Raw genomic sequence first — 22,130 nt, 5'->3', positions numbered from 1 at the left:
ATTTCAACTAATTGTGCATTAATTTTTTGGTAAGAGTTTGAGTTATACAATTACCGTATTTTGATTTTTTTTAATTAAAAGGTTGGGTACAGGTTGACCAAATGATGTTTTGCAAGAGTGTAATTATTTAATATTTATATATTAAATTAAAAACTAATTATAGTTTTAAAATTCTTAATACATAATTAAATAAATAAATATTAAGATATAATAAAACATAAACCCTATATAATATTATTGAGAAAAAATTACAACAAAACGAAAACAAAATATAATATAGATTTATTATAAACCGAATTCAATTTTTAATACTTTAATTTTGAAAATTTCATATATAATTTTATTATAAACATGATTTTTATGTAATTGATGAAAAGACATTTTGGTAAGAGCAATTACATTACTTTTTCAAAATGCTATCAACTATGTTACAGTTTACTTAATAAAAAACATGAGATACACGCTAGTAATATACATGAGACCGGTAAGTTTTGATGAGGTGAAACGTGCGGTCTTTAATATTCACTTTTAGAAATATTTTTGATGATGATAGATTTATAGTTAAATTTTTTTAATTTTATTGGAATTTAGTAGGGGAGGATATTTTTAAGGTTGTCTGCAGTTTTTTTGTTAGTGGTAGATTATTAAAGAACTTCAATTATACACAAATTTATCTCATTCTTAAGATTTCTGATGCAAAAGATATGACACAGGTTAGACCCATCAGCCTTTCCTCAGTTGTGTATAAGATTATTTCTAAAGTACTAGTCCATTGGCTACAGAAATTTATGATTTCGCTGATCAGCTCTAATCAAAGTGCCTTCATTAAGGGTAGATTAATTTCAGACAATGTCCTAGTCGCTTATGAATGTATCTAAAGACAAAGAAGAGGGGCCTATCGAGTGAAATGGCTGTTAAATTGGAAATAAGCAAAGCCTATGATCATGTTGAGTGGCATTTTCTTTGGTTCATTTTAGATAAGTTGGGATTTGAATCTAGGTGGATTGTTTGGATACAGGAGATGGTGACTACAGTTTTTTATTCTGTCGTTGTTGAAGGTCAACCTTTTGGTTTTTTTAAACCAAATAGAGGTATCCGTCAAGGAGACCCTTTATCTCCATACCTTTTTTTTCTGTCCAAAAGAATTATCCTTTTTGCTAAACAATGCAAAGTAAAACGGTCTCATTGAAGGTATTCATATTAACCGAAGATATCCTACTGTTAATCATTTATTGTTTGCAGATGACTCAATCCTTTTTTGCAAAGCGTTAGAAAACAGTTGTGAAAATATTCTCAATCTTCTTCAGTCATACGAGGGGTTCAGTAGCCAAAAAGTTAATTTGCATAAATTAGCTCTATTATTTAGTAATAATACTCCTCCCGTTGCTCGATTACTACTGGCTCGAAAATTGAAAATTGATCATATTGTTGCACAGGATAAATATTTGAGTCTTCTATCTACAGTCCAAAAATAAAAAAGGCTACCTTCGGAGAAATCAAGGACAAGGTGAGGAAGCGAGTTCAAGGGTGGAAAAGAAAACTTCTCTCCTCTGCAGGCAGGTATGTTCTAATCAAAGTTATTGAGGAAGCTATCCCAATTTATTCATTATCATATTTCCGTCTTCCTGACACTTTAATTAGGGAGATTCACAACATACTCTCCCAATTTTGGTGGGATAAAAAAGGTACAGAAAGAAAAATAGCATGAGTTAGTTGGGATATTATGACAAGACCGAAATTGGAAGGTGGACTAGGTTTTAAGGACCTAGGAGATTAGAATTTGACACTATTAGCAAAACAATGTTAGAAAATTATCTCTCAACCACAATCACTCCTATCTAGACTCTTCAAAGGTAAATATTTTCGATACAGTTCTATAATGAATGCAGAGATCGGAACAGTAACTTCATGGGGTGGCGTAACATATTGGAAAGGCGTAAGGTTGTTGAAAATGGGCTGATTTGGCGAGTTGGTGATGGATTCAGTTTCCAAATCTTCAGTGATCCTTGGCTTACTCCTCCACATCCTTATGTTATTTTTTCATCTGAAACTTCCAATCTACAAAATCAACCACTATTAATGGTCAAAAACTTAATACTTTCTAATGGTAAGTGGAATCAAACTCTAATTAGAAGTATTTTTTCTGAGGACACTAGTTAGCGTGTACTAGCAACAACAATTGGGGGTGGAAAAGATAAAATTTATTGGACTCTTAATAAAAGTGATTTGTATGAAGTGAGTACTGGGTACCGTGTGGCTTATGGGTTCTCGCATCCTCTCATTGAATTTTGTCCAGAAATTATGAGACAACGAAATTTATGGCGAGAACTGTGGAAGTTGAAAATCTCAGGGAAGATTAAGATTTTTCTCTTGAGGGACTTCCATGAAAAGCTTCCAGTGCTGCAAAAGCTTCATCATCGCATCCCATCGATTCAACCTATCTGCCGAAAATACCTACAATTTTCAGAAACAATCAATCATTGCATCTTTCCTTATGTAAAATCAAAGGAAATTTGATAAAAAATAGGCTTACCAGCTACTAGAAGGAGCACCGAAGATTCTGATTTTTATGTTGAGTACAACTTGAGAATGAGAGTCTTGCGTATCTAACCCAATAGCTCCTCTCAGAGAATGATGATGGTAATTTTGAACTGCTCCTTATGAAAGATTAGGAATATATTCATCTTTGATAATGTATCAACTAGTGTGGAAGAGATAATGGCATCGTCTTTGAAGTTGCTGAAAGAGTTTCAACAATTCAACAAATTCACGCTCCCTAATTGATAAGTATTTTATTTTTTTTTATCTCTCTTATTATTAAATTATTATATAATGTTATCACTATAATAGAGCGTTAAAAGTTCTCTATTTTTTTTATTTGTCCCATATATAAATACCTATATATTTCTTTCATTTGATAAATGAAATTATCTAAAATTTTATCATTTTATGGCACTTCGGATTTCAAGCAAATTCATTATTGGCAACTTCAAATGCCATTTTGCAATAAAAATAGTTATTTGTCACTTATTAGTTAAACAAGAAACACGTTAACTTGAGAGATTATTATTAGAGACTTCATATATGAAAAATGAGATTTTATAATTGATATAATCTGACATATAGATAATATAATTAAATTAGGTTTATATTTATAATCCAAATATAAATAAAAGCATGACTAATTTTTTGTATTAATGAAAAGTTAAATTATTTTTTGTTAGAAAATTAAAATGCGTGAAAACAACATGAATAAATTATACACATAATATTTTCTTTCACAAAGGCTCTTTTTTAAAAAAGGACATACTTTAACTTTTTGAGTCGCAGACATTTAATTCTTTGATAATTTAAAAATACATTTAAATTTTGACTTTTTAAAATTTAGACATATTAATTTCTCATGTTCACTTGGATCTGTCAAATTCAACGAAAAAATCAAATATGATTTCTATACTAACCTAGTTGATACTACGGATACACACGTGTGAGAGTTTTTAAAATTGGACTAATTAGACTCAGGAATCGATATATCCAGATTTTAAAGAAGTCAAAGACTTAAATGTATTTTTAAATCTTCAAGGATTTAAATGTCTGTGGACCAAAAAATTAGGAATCGATTTGTTATTTTCTCACTTTTTTTAATTTGTATAAATGTTATATATATATATATTAAAATTATTCTTTTTCCGAAAATTAACAAAGATCAAATTTTAAAATTTTTATCATAAAAAATTAGATATTATATCGTAAAATTACTTATCCCAAAAACTCATATATCTAATAATTAGCACAACAATTGTTTTTAAAAACAAAATATATTTTTTAAAAAATAAAAAAAGCTTAGCGTGTAATAAAATCCTTAAACCAAATATAATAATGTGGTTAACTAAACAGATGGTCAGCACATTAAGTGCAAAAAGACAGACCAGGAAGGTTAAAGTACATTTCACCCTAATATTTTAAATAATATACAAGTGAAGTCAGTTGACTCATCAAATTTAGATAAATATAAGTAGTTTTATACCTAACACAAATTAAATTTAATATTATATATTTGAAAAAATAAATATCATAAACCTAAACTTCACAGAGGTTGTGCTGGTCCTTTAGGACAATTGGACAAATACTAAATTCAGATCCCACGCTATTAAAAGGAAGAAATCTTATCAAAGATTGCAGTCTCTCATAGCTGTTTCTTATTGTACTATATGTTCAATGACATCTTGCTATGTATTGTTATTATTGTTATCATCATTGATCAGGGTACGTGAGTTGGACCTGCTACAAAAAAAAAGAAATAATTATAATTATAATATAGAGGACCACACGAGGGGCCAATTAAAATTATCAAATATTTAATTATTTGATTTGATGCACTCATAAAATGTAAATTCTTAGAAGGTGACTCCTTATGATAGAAAATGGTAACCCATCTTGGGTCGCTAACTCCAATTCTACCCTTCATTTTTAATTTGTTTGTTTATATGCGGGGATCTGTGATAATTAAATTAAACACATGAATTTGTCCTTAATTAATTCCTTAAACTAAAATGTAAGCAATCTTTTGGGGATCATAAACATTGGTGAATACACAGATTGGACTTTTGATTATTATATGATGAGAAACATTTGTATATAACAAATTTAATGTGTTTTAATAGTAATATTCTTTTTTAATTATGATTTTTAACTATTATGAATAAAAAGGAGTAATTATAATTTTTTTTAGAATATATGTTAAGTTTAATCTAAGAATACATAAGAATTTTCCTTATTATATTATTTACATTAATTAATAATAACACACAAATATTAATTGTAAAATAAAAAATAAATAAAGGATGACAAGGAGAGACAATGGTCTTGGGAGCTGCACAAAAATAAGTCTATGGAATAATGTAAAAGTCAACCAACAACAACATAGCACTTAGAGAGGAAGAAAGTGGAACATGGCATATGACACATTCAAATAGAGATTTAGCTCTAGCATATGATGTTTTTGGCACTACTCCACCAACACCACCAAGATTCTCAATTAAGATTTGCTTTGAGTTAGTGATTCTAGTCCTTCCAAAACCACAAATAATGAAGTTGTTTTTTCCTACATTGGTCCATAAAAAAACACTACTATGCTAATCATGATTTCATGACCCTTGGTCCTCCAATAACCATTCCAACTAGTACACTTTTTTTTTTAGTCTTCCCACTTATTCTTAATTTGGTCCGCAAACATTATCAAAGGAAACTAAGTAGCATTAATATGCAATTACAATTCCTTAATGCATAAACAATTTGGGTTAGTCGAGTAGTCAGCTCACTTGTCCGCTTAAACAAGTATTAGAGGTTTGAACCCCGCCTTGTGTATGCAGTAACCCATTAGCCAGCGGCAGACCTTTAAATAAAGTTTCGATCCGCGACGAATTGATCCTTTGCCTGTCGGATTGGAAGATACCGTGTGCAATCAAGAAAAAAAAAATCCTTAATACACAAGAAGGTTAGAAGCTTGGTGTTTGCATTTTTTCTTTGACCTAATATTACATCAACTTATAAGATCTAGTACTCATTATTTGGATTATGTTAAAAATGATAAAATTAAAAATTAATACAAAATATTTATTCATTTAACCAAGATAAAGTAATAAGTTGGTACATCATCTAACAAAAATAATTAAAATAAAGCCTTTTTTGTTTTTGTTTTTGTTTGTGTGTAAATTCTATTGGAAATAACCCATGAAAATACATTCTATGAAATTAGGAGGAAAATTTTTTCTTTAAAATAAAATAAACAAAAATTACTCTATCTTTTTGCTCATTTAATTTGTACAGTGTATAAGACTCAACAACACTTTGCTATTGCTTTACACAAGAACCTGTCCCTCAAAATGTTGAAACTTATGTAATTATTTATCTTCATGATTCTTGTGAAAAGCATAGCCAATAAGCCACCTTGAATAACATAACATGGTACAAATTTGCAATTTTCATTTAGTTGGAGGACTATGAACAAAAATCAAGTGGCAATAATCATGTGCTTCTCATCAGTGGTTCATCTTGCAATTGTAAACATTCCTGAGGATTAGAATAAAAATAATCTTCTTCTTTTGGTCTTTCTGGGATTACAACTCTTCTTTTCTGGCTTCCCATTCTATTAGCATGAACTTTCTTAACAACATCTGAAAATTCATCCCAGCTTAATGAGCCATTGTTGTATTGATCTATCAGCCGCACCAAAATCTTCCTATCTAGTTGTATAGTCTTTTTGAAACCTAGGAATCTGAAATTAAAAGCACCAAGTAAAATAATATATTATTATAAAAGTTTTAAATATTATAATATGTGCCATCATGGTTCCAACAAAATATAATTATTTTGACACTAATATGAAAAATTATAAAAAAACAAAAGCACTGGACAAGAGTTTATTAGAGAGTAGTTGTATTATGTTTATTTCATTAGTAAAATGCACTCATCATAATACTGCAATAATACACAAAAATTGAAATGCTTGATTACTTGTTAAGCTGTTCAATCATGAATTCCATTTATATATAATATCTAATAAGATTCTTCAAAAGTGAAAACCTTGCTGTCACACTTAAGAATAATTAAGATCATTTATATAGTTTTAGAGACAAATGAAATCCAAACATTGATGTGGTGAATAATAATATATAATAATAATAATGATAATAATAAATTAATAATACCTTCTATGGCCTTCAACAACTTTAGCCATGTTACCATCATATGTTGGAATAAATATGTCACTCTCCAGTGACACAAGATAATCCAATGCAGCCATTTGTGATGAGTGGTTTTGGAAATACATCAAATCTGAAGGTTCCAACAGAGTTTCCTTCCTTACCTGTTTGTTTTGCATTTCAACACAAATATATAAATCACAAATTTACATATGAATATACAAAATGACCATTTGACCAAAATCATAAGAAATAAACCAGTTTCTCAATATTTGAAAGTAACAAATTTATCTTTAGAAAAGACTAATCTGTCACTCTTTTTGAATTACAAAACACATGAAGTTGTTATTTTAAAATCTTGAAAACAACCTTGTCCATTGATTTCATTTTGGTTCTTTGTACTTACCACATTAGGAAAAGCTGAAAGCAAATTTTGCATCCTTCTCCTTCCACCATATATTTCTCCAGCAGCAATATAAACTTGATAAGTTTGATCTATGCCTAGTGCTGTCAATATCAGAGCTATTTCCTCTGGTGTCAAAGGGCATAAACCATCTTGTCTCTTAAGCTCAGAATTAATCACTTTTTCCTTCCACCATGGATAAGCATATCTAATAACAAAACAATTTTGCATTAGAAGAAACAAAAAAAAAAAAAACATTCAATGATTCCAACAAAAAATGGAAAATAGATCCTTTGCCACATTTATACATCATTTTCGTTCTGTAGTGATAGTCGTTTTGACTCTTTTAGATATAGTAATTTATGAATATATCAAAAGTTATCAAAACGACTATCAGTATAGAACGGAGAGTGAGATTTGAGATTACCTCATTCTTGTGAGTTCCTCCACCTCTTTGGAGTCACATCCATGAGTGCATCCAGAAAAGGCTAACATGTCCATCTCATATCTAAGATGAAGCACAAGAAATGGCCCTCTTGACCTCAAAATGCTAACAATTCTTCTACCAAGTTCCTCTATCTGGGAAGTAAACCTCAATGCCTGGAAATTTACCCTGCAACGAAGCCTCTGAATCTCTGGTGGTAGTCCATTATTCGCGAGCCGGGCATCGGTCCGATTTAGGTGCAAAACCTTGTGGTTCCTCAAGAGAGGAAGGATCTGTGATCAAAGCAATTAGGAGAATTGGTTGAATTAACTGATGAATGAGAAAAATAAATTAAATTTAAAAAAGAAAAATCATGTGAACCATGTGAATACCTGTTTTTCATAGTAAGATATACCAGACCAACTGACTGGTGGCAATGAATGAAATAATCCCAATTTTACCCTTCTCTCGAGTCTAGGTGGTAGTTGCTTCAATATTCTAACCTCATCTCTCAATGATGCAATGAAATTATCTACATCAAATATGTCTTGGAACTCACTGCCACATCAAGGGAACAGAGTTGATGATGAAACTTCAATAATTAATAACATAAAATAAAATAAAATTTTTTTTCTTTTGTAAGAATGATAAATGTGCAAACCTTGGATCAGCCCAGAAAGATGTTTTATCCAGTTCTGGAACTATAAGAGTTGCATTCAAATGTCTAGCAATAGCAACCATGTCACATATCTGCACAAGAAAGATATATAACCAAACTCTTTTAATATAATACTAATAATAAATCAATAATTTCCAACAAATGTTAATGTAATTTAACATTGGCATTACTCACTGCTGCTCTCATTTGATTGAGCCCTCCATTGCAAGAAACCACAAGATAACCATTGTTCTTATAAATCCCTGATATCAACAATGTACCAACCAATTAGTAAATTAAGAAAATTGTTAATACCAATAACCATCATATGACAAAGTTGAAGAACTTACTTTTGGGTGGGAGAACAATAGCCCTATTATGTGGAAGAACAAAAGGCTTTTCTACTATGGCCTGAGAAGATGAATCTGAAGGATGGTGATTGAAACAATAATAAGGCATACCCTTCAAGAATCTTGGACCCCATAATTCACCAATTGACATAATCTGAACCACACTGGTCCAAATTAACACAGTGGTTATGGCACGAGCCATCCACACCTTAATCCTACTAGACCTTATAACCAACCTCTTATTATTATTGGATTTGATTACACCTTCATCTCCAGAACCCAAAACATTGAACCCTATCACCTCCATTTCCTCACTCTCATGATCATGCTCCTTTCCCCACCTCAGCATCATTCAAATTCTCTCTAATTGGTTAATTAACTCTTCAATTCAATCAAAGCCTTAAGAAATTAGAACTATGAATTATGAAATACTATACTAATATACTATTTATATATAATAAATAAGAACCTTGGACTTAGTGATGCATAATAAATTCCCAGAATAAACACCAAAACCAATACTGAGGAAAGTTTGGATCTTACAACATAGAAAAAATAAATGCTAATTAAAAAAAAATCTTTGACCTCCTATCATATCATGAAATTCACATATGCAGGTAACACCTTGGAACCATAAAAACACTAGATGAAGTTTTCAATGCTCGTGAAACGCTAAACTATGTTGGCAATGTAGCTTTCATTAGTTGCAGTGAAGGAGCAATGCAACTGCATAAGCATGGAGAATTGGAGATTGAGACTAACTCTCAAGAGTTTTCAATGGCATTGTGTTGAACTCAATTAGAGAGAAAGGAAACAAGAAACGTAGTGTTTGTTAGCAAATTCTGCTTGAAACAGCAACAGCAATGGCGGTGGGAAGTGTTTTTTTGTTTTTCTCCGGTGAGAATTTTCCGATGAGATCCCGGTGAGAGTTGCCGGAGAAGGTTGTTGACGGCGGCAATGGTGAGAATAGAGAATAGAAGCAGAAAGAAAGAAAGAGAGAGTTAATATATATATATGTAAGAAAATGAAAAGAAAATAATAAGAAAAAATGAAAAGGGTATATAATCAAGGCGGTAGCAAAGGCTGCAATTTTTTTTTTTTCCTTTCTTAAGAGAGAGTGAGTGAGTGACAAAGATGGGTCCACAGGACCCACTTTTTAACTGTAACAACAGTGTAACAAACCCAACTTTATTTTTATTTATTGAATTTCTACTCCATTTTACTATTTTATTTTATTTACCCTTGGCTTTTTAAATATTTTTTTATTTTCATATTATTTCTTATTTTAATAAGATAAAAATTCACCTACACTTATTTTTATGTAAAATTGATAGACAAGAATAATTATAATTTGACTAAATTATTATTTAACTTTTTATTAACTATTAACTTTACATAAAAATTATTATATTAAATTAAAAATTAATTTTTTTATCAATAAACTAACCACTAAATTAAGTAATTAATTCAAATTGGTTAATTTTAAGTTACGTTTGAATGCTGATTATGAAACAAAATTATAGAGATAGGGGATAGAGAAATTGGTTTAGTTGCATATTATGAAGTAGGAAGTATAGATATTTTGCTGAGTTACTGTGTTTAAGTGTTAGATACATTTTGGATATAATATTTATTGACATTTATCCGACATATATCTTTATTATGTTTTACTATGTCTTAACAAAAAATAAAGAATTTTTCTCAGGATATGTTTGGACATAATTAAATACAATCACGTGTTTAGCGTGTGTTCAGTCTTATTCTTAACATGTATTCTTAAAATAAATTTAAAAATATTATATATTATTATTTATTAAATAAACAATATTTTAAATACAATTAAAATAAGACATTAAAAATAATTAAAAAATTAATTTATTTTTTAATATTAATAAAATATCAAAATATCATTACGATTTATTTAAAAAATATTTTATATTTTATATATATGTATATTTTTATGTCTTATAAAATTTTAAAATTTGTATGTCAATTTATCTTATGTTATATCATATCCTGTGTCCGTGTCGTTCTTCATAGATTGCAAAGATACGAATCTTATATATTTTTAAAGTAGAAATACAAAATAGAGTAAATACCCTTTCCGGCCCCTGTCCATTTTGAGAATTGACTACACGCCCCCTAACCTTTATAAATTATCAAATCGGCCCTTATCCATGAACTCCGTGATACCAATTAGCCCTTGAGTTGGTTTCTCCGTTCAAAGTCGACAGAAAACGCTGAGGTGTAACGTGCAGCCAGTGACGTGGCGTTGGATCATCAAACGTGGATTGCTCTGTAGGCATGTGGACAAATAAGCCCCTGCACACTCAGCAAAGCGACGTCGTTTTAAAAAGAAGTCCTTTTACTCGTTGAAGCAAATGCAAGGGTAAATTGGCTCCAGTTCAACAACTAAGGCTGGATGAGTACATCATTCCTGAGAGCAATAAGTGGACAGCAGAGTGGGCTAGGGATGAGGCAAGGGTATTGTTTGAAGTCCAGAGGTTACAGACCAGAGTGGCTGTTAATTTGCAAAGACAAACATGTGCTTGCAACGTTTGGCAACTAACAGGTTTATTCATCAACTCATTTCTTGGCAATGCTTTAAGTAAATATTGAAATAGATATAAGTCATTCATGTATTTATCCTACCAGGGCTGCCATGCAAGCATACGGTGGCTGCTATCTCAAGGTTAAGGAAACAAGGACTGAGGCCAGAGGATTTTGCACATAAATAGCTCACAATGGAAGCTGTTCAGGCTACTTATGGGGACTTTATTAAACCTGTGAATTCTGAGGAGTTTTGGGAAGAAACAAACAGGCTTTTGATGATTAGATTTTTGACGGTTTAGAATTCACAAATGAATTCTCGTTGAAGTATAGTCTCTAAACCAACAATAATCCTCTCATACAAAAATTTGTTTGTCACAAGTACAAACCCCTAAAATCTATAAACGGAAGTATTTAAACCTCGGGTCGTTCTCCCTAGGATTTACAATAAAGTGTCTTGTTATTGGTTGTGAGTTGTTTTGGGGTTTTTGAGATTTTAGACAAGAAATATAAATGGCAAAGAAAATAAACTAACAACTAATAAAACTCTTGGCAAGATATGAGAACTAGAAGTTCTATCTTAGTTATCCTTCTCAATTATGATGAGAATTGTGTATTGCTCCCACTTAGTTAACCTCTAACCATGGAGGAAAGTCAAGTGGATGAATCAATTTGATTCCTCAAGTCCTAATCAACTCCTAAAGGAAAGACTAGCTTTAGAGGCATTCAAATCAATTAGCAACTTCTAATTATCAATCAACAAAGGAATTAGATAACTCAAGAGTCACTAATTACTCTACCTAGGCCAAGAGGAACAAAACCTACACTAAAATCCAACCAAGCATTTCATCAAACACTTGGAAGGCACAAAAGAAAAGCAAAGCAAATTGACAACAAGAATAGAATCTAACAATATTTATTGAAAGGAATTAACAACAACAATCAAAAGAAACACATTTATTATGAATTACCTTTTATTGAATTGGAAGAAAGTAGAAGGAACAATACTAGATCTACAACAAAATATAAGAACAACATAAAGGAAATTGCAATAAAAGAATGGAAGAAGAATGAATGTAACAACAAGGAATTGAGAAGATAGAAGTAGAAGAAGATGAATCTAAATCTAAATCTAAGAACTAAACCTAATTCTAATCCTAATTCTAGAGAGAAGTGAGAGCTTCTCTCTCTAGAAACTAACTCTAAACTAATCCTAATGTTCCCCCCCTCATGACTCAAGTGATGAATCATGATTAAAGTGGTGCCTTCCCCTTAATCCTTCATCCTTTTATTCCTTTTCCTTAGCAATTGGCGCCAAAAATGGGTTCAGAAACCCTCTCAAATCGCCAGGCACGTGTTGCATTAGTGAGGTCATGTGCCGTCATCGACGCGTGCGCGCACGGTACGCGTGCGCGTCCTTGGCCTGTTTCGCAATGTGCGCGCGAGCGCCTTGTGCGCGTGCGCGTGCATGGCCTAGATCAATTCTTTGGCTTTTTGTGCTTCTCTCCACTTGCATGCTTTCTTCCTTGCTTCCTTTGATCCATGCCTAGCCTATTTCAACCTGAGATTACTAACAAACACATCAAGGCATCTTATGGAATCAAAGAGAAACTAGAATTCATCAAAATAAGGCTTAAAAAGCATGTTTTTACACTTAAGCACAAATACGGGAGAGATAACAAAACCATGCTAATTCATAGGCTAAATGTGACAAAAGGTTATCAAAATACTCTAAATTCAACACAAAACAAACCGTCAAATTGGGGTTTGTCAACCTCCCCACACTTAAACCTTAGCATGTCCTCATGCTAAAATAAGAAGGAACTAAGGGTTATGACATTTATTAAATGCAACTAAACTATATGAGTCCTATCTAAAGGCAACTATCTAAAGCAATTGGAAATGCTTAGTTCAAACAAATCAATTCCCAAGAGACATGCATGAGCACAAGAGCTAGGCATATAGGAACTAAGTCCAAACCACAATTGTATTGAATTGTCATAAAGAGTTCAAACTTGCAAGAATATAGATAATATAGGTGAACACATGTGATTGAACTTTTGAACCCTCACCAGATGTGTATCCGCTCTATTCACTCAAGTGTTTAAGGGTTAATTCACTCAATTCTCTTCTAACCATGTTTTCCAAAATTTGATTTTCTTCTAACAATCAACACTTATTCAATGCATGCATACATTCATCATGAGGTCTTTCATTTAGGTTGTAATGGGGTTAGGGTCAAGGTAGGATCATTTATGGTTAAGTGGACTAAGATTTGAATCTTTGATTAGCATAGACTTTCCCACTAACCTACATAATGACCTATACAAATTCAAACTATTCTAACCACCCATTCTTCACTTTTTCTTACATACTCATGCATACTTATTTGATTCATAACACCTATGCATTGATTCCTTTTTATTGACTTCACTTTGGGGCATTTTGTCCCCTTTTTATTATTTTCTTTCTTTTTTTCTATATACAATATTTTTTTTTTCTTTTCTCTTTTTTTTTTCTTTCTTTCACTTTTATTTCCTTTTCTTTTCATCATTTTTTTTTCAAACTATGTACAAGAACATCAATGCATAAGGTCTATACATTTAATCAATACATGAATATGTACCCAATTCCTAAACATGAAAGTGTACTACCCCTTTTATCCCATCCAATGTTCCCAAGCCTCACCAACTTGAATAATAAACACTCTCACTAGCCTAGGCTAATCAAAGATCCAAACAAGGACTTTTCATTGGTCTTCCGCCTTGGGCTTGTAATGAGCTAAATTGAGAATGAGTTGGTTAAACATAGGCTTAAAATTGGCTACAATGGGGAGTAGAAGGTTGGCTATTTGGGTAAGTGGCTAATGCAATAATGGCCTCAATCATATAAATGCATAAATACAAGAAATAAATGGATATATAGAATCAAGCAAATCAAGGATCACAATCATAAAAAGAGAACAATTTCACATAAGAATGAAAAATAAGTGGTTATAAAATGTAACCACATCAATAGGCTCAAGTCTCACAAGCTTGTGTTCTCAATTCAATACATGCTTCACAAGGTATGAAATTCAAGCAAGTTTCAAAAATTCTCTTTCAATCAATTGGGTTAATGCCCTATATTTAAACTTCTTGAAAAATCTCAATGTTTGACTAAGCATTGTTGTGATTGAAAAATTCAAAGATTCTCTTAGTTTACCCTTCCCTTTTTCACTTAAAACCAATATATTATGCAAAAAGTGTGACTAAATATTTGCAATCCAAAGTATGATTTCTAATCACAACTACAAACTAAAAAACAAAGATAAACAAAATGTATAAAGAAGAATCCAACTAAAAGTACGGAATCTATCATCCAAAACATCTAAAAATATCCAAAAGCATCAAAATATCTAAAATCCAAAATAAGCAATAAAAGTATCCAAAGCAAACTAGAAGTGCATCAAAATATATACAAAGATGTGCAAAATAAGATAACTAGGCCGAAAAGTTCACCGGTTCCCAAATAATGCTACCGGTGCCCTCCCCACACTTGAAGATTGCACCGTCCTCGGTGCATGCAAAGAAGAGCACTGTGGATGGGTTGCTATAATTGATGAGCTCCTTCAAAAGGTTGTGCGGATGACTTGTTTGTTGCCCCATTTAAGAGCTTTTCCTTTTTCCTCCGTATTTGTGGCCAACCCAAAAGGAAAGAAAGAAAGAAAATTAAGCCGATAACAAAGAAATCAAGGCAATTAGAACATAGGCGGGGGCTAATGCCAAATAAGAGTATGATTCCCTACTACATGTTAGCTAGGCATGTAAGTGAGAAAACAATGTAAGCTAGGGCATATCATTAAGCTCGATGCAAGAGTAAAGTTAAAGCATGAAGAGTGTATTGAGCATCAAGTTCAAATGAGAAGAAGTGGGTCATGAAAGACAATATGAGGTCATATCAATGCACAAAGACACAAGAGTCATTCAAGATGAAGCATTGATTTAAAAGTTTCATCACCCAACAATATCAAACAAGTCAAGAAGCTCCAAAATAATGTAAGAATTTCTCAACAATTGAGTGTAAGAATCCAACACCATTATTGAAATGACACTTAGAAAAAAAAACTGAAAACATGCTATAGAAACAAAATGAAAATGGAAAGAGTAGAAGTATGCGAATGCAGTGAACAAAAGAAAATGGAAGATGAGAAAAAAAAAACTCTTTTTTTTTTTACCGACGCGTGCGTGTCATGCGTGCTTATGCGTCGATGTGCATATTGGTTGAAGGGCGCGTACGCGCCAGGTGCGCGCACGCGTGCATCGGGTTAGGCCGGAGGCATAATGTCGGCCCAAGTCTGGCACAACTCTCGGGTAAAAGTACCAGGAGTGTGGATCGTGCAATCGACGTGCGCGCGCACAGTGTGCGTGCGCGTGCCTTTGCCAATTTAAGATCATGTGCGCGTACGCGCCAGGTGCGCGCACGCGTGCATAGACTTGTGCCTTAGGCCCAATGTTCGCACAGTGCAGGCCTAACTCTCGGGTTTTTTGTTGGGGTCAAATTTTTGCATCCACGCGTACGCGTACAGTGCGCTTCCGCGTGGGTGGTCGAAAAATGCTCCGGTGCGCGTACGCGTCATGTGCGCGCACGCGTGGATGGTGTTCTGTTTTTCAAAAAATATTTTTCTAAGTTCTTACACCAATCCAAGCCTTTCAATCCTCCAAACAGCTACCAAAACGCCCTAGAACCTTATTCAACATACTATACTACTAACTAAACTTGATAAAACAATAAAAACAAGAAATTAAACTAATTCTACCAATATTTACAAAAGATAAAAATGAAAATGAGAATCTACCTATAATGGCAACTCAATTCACTTATTAACAAACTAAAAGAGTATGGAAAGAGTTTACCATGGTGGGGTGTCTCCCACCAAGCACTTTTATTTATTGTCCTTAAGTTGGATTTATGGGGAGCTTCTTATCAAGGTGGCTTGTGCTTGTATTCATCTTGGAACTCCCACCAATACTTGGTTCTCCATTGTGCCCCAAGATTTCTCATGGATTGAGCCAAGTGTTGATGGAGTTCTTCACAAGCTTGGGGCTCCCAAAGTTGATCCTCTTCTTGTGATTCGGGGTCCCACACTTTGTTTTCACACCCGTCTTGAGGTTGATCATCATTATTAGTCCAACCGGGTGGTGAGTAAGGTGAATTCTCTATAAAGTGCCCAACAATCCTTCTAGACCCATCTATTTGAGCACTACTCCATCCTTTATATCTCATGTTTGATGCATCAACCATAATGAGCTTTGATTTGCAACGCCCACCACAAAACTTTTTCCGCTTACGCTTCATCCCGCAAACTTCCCTAAGTTGACCATCTGTTTCAAGCAAACCATATTCAAGAGGGATAATAAAACTAATAGAAATGAATTTCACCCACTCAAATGAAGGTGTAGATGGCAACCTAGGCAAAGATGCTTCCAAAGATCTTGACAAAGCATAACCAACCCTCGTTCTTCCATTTCTAGGGACTTCCACCTCTTCACAAGATCTCTTGATCTCAATCCTTTGTTCAACAATTTTATCTAAACATTTTCCTTTACTCAAATCATAATAGGGAGGGTGAGAAAAATTTACCTCCTCAACGCTTTCAAATCCAACGGGAGAAGGTTCTTCATGCTCAAAGGATTCTTCACCACTAAGACTTGATGCTTGATCTTCATCACCAAGGGAACTCAATCCTTGCTCTATCCCATCCAAGTCTTCATATGGAGTATGCCTTGGAAGGTGTGCACTTTCCTCCCTAGCATCAATTTCAATCATCTTGGAGGGGTTTTCTTCAACTCTATGTTCCCATGGAGGCTCCGCATCTCCTAAGTCTTCTACCACTTCTTCCTTGTCTTCAACGATTAAAGCTTCCTCCAATTGTTCCAATACAAAGCAACTTTCCTCATTTCCCACCGGAGTTTCCAATATCTCCTTCATGCTATGTTCTTCATTTGATTCTCCACATGTAGCCGTGGGAGTTCCTTGAGTGTTCAAGCATTGGGAGGCTAATTGATTTGTTACCGCATCCAAGGCGGCCATGAAATTTTGCACATCCCTTTGCATCTCTTCTTGCCCTTGAACAAGAACACCAAGGGTTTCATCCATTAGAGATTGGGGTGGTTGGAAGGATTCATCATTTTGGGGGAATGGTTCATAGTAGGAAGGTGGTTCTTCTTGGTAGAGTTGTGGTGGTTCAATGTTTTCCATTCTTTCCACTTGTTGCACAACACACTCCATGGTTGCTTGAAATTGATCCAATACTTTCTTGAGATGATCCCTTGACTCTTGTTCCTCTTGGATAATATGATTATGATCATGTAGCTCTTGGATCGATGGACATGAATATTCTTCCATGTGAGGTTGTGGTGGAAGGTAGAATTCATCTTGTGGTTGAAAATTTTCATATATTGGAGGTGGTTCATCTTGGTAATAATATGGAGGGGGTGGCTCTTGAAAATATTGATGTTGGAATGATGGTGGCTCTATGTGTGGTTCATATGGCTCATATGGTTATTGGTAGGATGGATATGGATTAGGGTCATATGAAGGTGGTTGGTGAAAATAGGCTTGTGAGTATGGTTGAGAGTTATATTGAGGATATGGTTCATAGGCATATGGTGGTGGTTCTTGAAAGTCACAAGGAGATTCACCATAGCCATTTGATTGGTATGCATCATGGAATGACTCTTCTTCATAGTTCATTGGTGGAGGTTGTTGCCAAGAAGATTGATCATATGCATATGGCTCCTCCCACCTTTGATTGTCCCATCCTTGATACACATTCTCATTGAAGTTCTCATTACCTACAACATAGTTGTAATCACACTCATAGCCAAAATGAGAATTCATGGTAGCAAGAGAAAATAAGAAACAAAAAAACTAATAAGAAATAATGAAACAAAATACTAAGACTAGCAAAAACTAACAAGCAATCTAAAAAGTAAGTTATTCACAATATTCACATATATACAATAACCAATAACATAACACCATTGCAATTCCCCGGCAATGGCGCCATTTTGATGATTAGATTTTTGACGGTTTAGAATTCACAAATGAATTCTCGTTGAAGTATAGTCTCTAAACCAACAATAATCCTCTCATACAAAAATTTGTTTGTCACAAGTACAAACCCCTAAAATCTATAAACCGAAGTATTTAAACCTCGGGTCGTTCTCCCTAGGATTTACAATAAAGTGTCTTGTTATTGGTTGTGAGTTGTTTTGGGGTTTTTGAGATTTTAGACAAGAAATATAAATGGCAAAGAAAATAAACTAACAACTAATAAAACTCTTGGCAAGATATGAGAACTAGAAGTTCTATCTTAGTTATCCTTCTCAATTATGATGAGAATTGTGTATTGCTCCCACTTAGTTAACCTCTAACCATGGAGGAAAGTCAAGTGGATGAATCAATTTGATTCCTCAAGTCCTAATCAACTCCTAAAGGAAAGACTAGCTTTAGAGGCATTCAAATCAATTAGCAACTTCTAATTATCAATCAACAAAGGAATTAGATAACTCAAGAGTCACTAATTACTCTACCTAGGCCAAGAGGAACAAAACCTACACTAAAATCCAACCAAGCATTTCATCAAACACTTGGAAGGCACAAAAGAAAAGCAAAGCAAATTGACAACAAGAATAGAATCTAACAACATTTATTGAAAGGAATTAACAACAACAATCAAAAGAAACACATTTATTATGAATTACCTTTTATTGAGTTGGAAGAAAGTAGAAGGAACAATACTAGATCTACAACAAAATATAAGAACAACATAAAGGAAATTGCAATAAAAGAATGGAAGAAGAATGAATGTAACAACAAGGAATTGAGAAGATAGAAGTAGAAGAAGATGAATCTAAATCTAAATCTAAGAACTAAACCTAATCCTAATCCTAATTCTAGAGAGAAGTGAGAGCTTCTCTCTCTAGAAACTAACTCTAAACTAATCCTAATGTTCCCCCCCCTCATGACTCAAGTGATGAATCATGATTAAAGTGGTGCCTTCCCCTTAATCCTTCATCCTTTTATTCCTTTTCCTTAGCAATTGGCGCCAAAAATGGGTTCAGAAACCCTCTCAAATCGCCAGGCACATGTTGCATTAGTGAGGTCATGTGCCGTCATCGACGCGTGCGCGCACAGTACGCGTGCGCATCCTTGGCCTGTTTCGCAATGTGCGCGCGAGCGCCTTGTGCGCGTGCGCGTGCATGGCCTAGATCAATTCTTTGGCTTTTTGTGCTTCTCTCCACTTGCATGCTTTCTTCCTTGCTTCCTTTGATCCATGCCTAGCCTATTTCAACCTGAGATTACTAGCAAACACATCAAGGCATCTTATGGAATCAAAGAGAAACTAGAATTCATCAAAATAAGGCTTAAAAAGCATGTTTTTACACTTAAGCACAAATACGGGAGAGATAACAAAATCATGCTAATTCATAGGCTAAATGTGACAAAAGGTTATCAAAATACTCTAAATTCAACACAAAACAAACCGTCAAATTGGGGTTTGTCAGCTGCGTCCAGAGGCACCAATCATTAGGAGACCCCCTGGGAGACCAACCAAAAAAAGGGCTGTTGATGTGGTGGTTGAGTCACAAATGCAGCAGCAAGGTCACAAGGTGAGGAAGTCATTCCAAGTCACGTGCAGTAAATGTGGGCAAAAGGGACACTACCACATGACTTGCAAAGGCCCTCCAGCAAATCCGAATTGGCAGCCAAAACGAAAGAAGGCAAAACAACAACAAACTGGAAAACAATCATCACAGCCACCTCCAGATCAGCAAGAAGCACAGGTTAAAGTAGTTCTACATATTTTTCTTCTCCATTGTAGTAGTTGTAATTTTCTCTATTCAATTGAGCAGTATAATAGTTGAGATATTATTTTTGGGTTTCCACAGGCCGAGAAAGGAGTTGGAAGCAATATTCCCCAAAATGTTACTGCCACCTCTATTGATCTAGTGGTAATTTTTTGTCTGAGATCCTAAATTTAAGTTTTTTTTTTCCTATCATGGCTGTGCTAACTTTGCTTCTTATGTGTCTTTCATAGGGTAAAGCAAAAAGGCAAAAGAAAAAAGTTCCAAAGACCTAACACTCATTCAGTCCAACAAGAGACAAGAGTTGACACTTAATCTTCACCCTCTGCCCAACCACCAGTAGAGGTAATGTTATTTTATATATTCATGCCCTGTAACTATAAAATTAATTGGCCCAAGAGCATATACAATCATATGAATTGTTTTCATGTGGTTTAGGGTGTGGACTACAACACTGAGCCCTCAAATCCTGCTACCCCAACTACACTCAACCACAGGCCAAATTTCAGACCCAAGCAAGCTATAACTAGACCTCCAACACCTACAGTGCACCACCCTCAACAGCAGGCCACAGCCCCAACAGTTCAGCCAGTGCACCATTCTCAACAACAGGCCACAGCCCCAACAGTTCAGCCACCTCTACAGCAAGCAACAACCCCAATCTCACATCCATCAACTCAGCAACAACTGCCAACTGAAGGAGCAACTGACTTAGGGACTGCCACAACTCCCCTCATGTTTATCCCCACTCCAGGCCTAACTGCACCCCACAACTTCAAGCCAACATATGGGTTTAGGCCACCAAGACTTTAGAAATGACATAATCGTAGTTATAGTTATGAATATTTTGGTGTAAAGTTTTTTGGATTTTAAGTTTTAAGGAGTATTACACTTTAAACTACTGGAACATATTTTTTGTTTTGTGAATTCAGACTTGTGCTGATGATTTTGGCTAAATATGTAAATGCCTTTGTGCTTAGCAGTATGAATATAAATATTATGCTTTTAGTTTATACAGCATTGTGCAGATTATCTTGGGTTCAGCCTTTACATTATTACAAAGCAAAATTCACATTCAATTCATTTAGAATCTACAATTACAGAGCAAATTAACCCAAATTTAACCTTGTCCATGCATCACTTAAAGCAACACAATATACCCTAAAACACTACAAACACAATTGCTGTTAACACAATTAACATTGCCAGCATAACAAACACAGCATGGCTATTACTACATTTTTTATTTTTCTTCATATTCATCTTCAATCTTGAATTCCAGTTGCTCCAACCTTTTCTCCATCATCATCATTGTTCCGTGAACATCATTGTCATATTTATGCCCAAAACGTTTAGCAATCACTTCGTCCAGCCAAACAAAAAAATTGCAGTGACGTTGCTCCATCTGCAATCGTCATTATAGTGAATACAACTTGTTAAACAACGTAGGAAGTTGATTACATAAACTGAAGATAGGTGCACACTTACGCCATAGTAGGAACAACCCAGGAAGATTCTGTTGGGGTTCTTGGCTGTCCCAGACTGTTGCATGACTGCATAGGTGCCACACTTGCATTTAGGGTGCTGAAACTTGGCCTTCTTACCCTCACTTGCATTGCTACTCGAACCCACCATATTCTTCCTCCAGACACGGCGAGTGTTAGAGGTTGAAGATTGCTCTAGATCGCTCATGCTTCAAGCACTAGAATTAGGGTTCAGAAATGGGGAGACTGAGATTTCACCTTCAACGAGCAAAAGGACTTCTTTTTAAAACGACGGCGCTTTGATGAGTGTGCAGGGGCTTATTTGTCCACATGCCTATAGAGCAATCCACGTTTGGTGATCCAACGCCACGTCACTGGCTGCACGTTACACCTCAGCATTTTCCGTCGACTTTGAACGGAAAAACCAACTCAAGGGCTAATTGGTATCACGGAGTTCATGGATAAGGGCTGATTTGATAATTTATAAATGTTAGGGGGCGTGTAGTCAATTTTCATAATAGACAGGAGGCGAAAAAGGTATTTACTCTACAAAATATTTGTGTTTGCTTCTTTGTCTATGTATGTTTTCTATTTTTATATTTTTATATTTTTATATCATAGACTATAGTATCCGCATGTTAATTTTAATATGAACAAAAATCACTACAGGTAGTAAATATCTGAAACAATATCTTATAAAAATCA

General features: G+C 34.1%; 1 protein-coding gene across 1 annotated transcript; it reads right to left on the bottom strand.

Annotated features, from left to right (window-relative positions):
• Positions 1-5,805: 5,805 nt before the first annotated feature.
• On the bottom strand, positions 5,806-9,502 carry LOC130956241 (rhamnogalacturonan I rhamnosyltransferase 1-like). Its single transcript, XM_057883288.1, has 8 exons — positions 8,540-9,502; positions 8,385-8,452; positions 8,193-8,281; positions 7,924-8,089; positions 7,535-7,824; positions 7,111-7,315; positions 6,711-6,868; positions 5,806-6,277 (listed from the first exon to the last, which is right to left on the bottom strand). The coding sequence occupies exons 1-8, from the start codon at positions 8,889-8,891 to the stop codon at positions 6,028-6,030; spliced, it is 1,578 nt and encodes a 525-aa protein (XP_057739271.1). The 5' UTR covers positions 8,892-9,502; the 3' UTR covers positions 5,806-6,027.
• Positions 9,503-22,130: the final 12,628 nt, after the last annotated feature.

The sequence above is a fragment of the Arachis stenosperma genome, chromosome 10, assembly GCF_014773155.1.
Source record: "Arachis stenosperma cultivar V10309 chromosome 10, arast.V10309.gnm1.PFL2, whole genome shotgun sequence".
In the NCBI taxonomy this organism is placed as follows: domain Eukaryota; kingdom Viridiplantae; phylum Streptophyta; class Magnoliopsida; order Fabales; family Fabaceae; genus Arachis; species Arachis stenosperma.
This window is presented reverse-complemented; position numbering and strand designations above follow the sequence as displayed.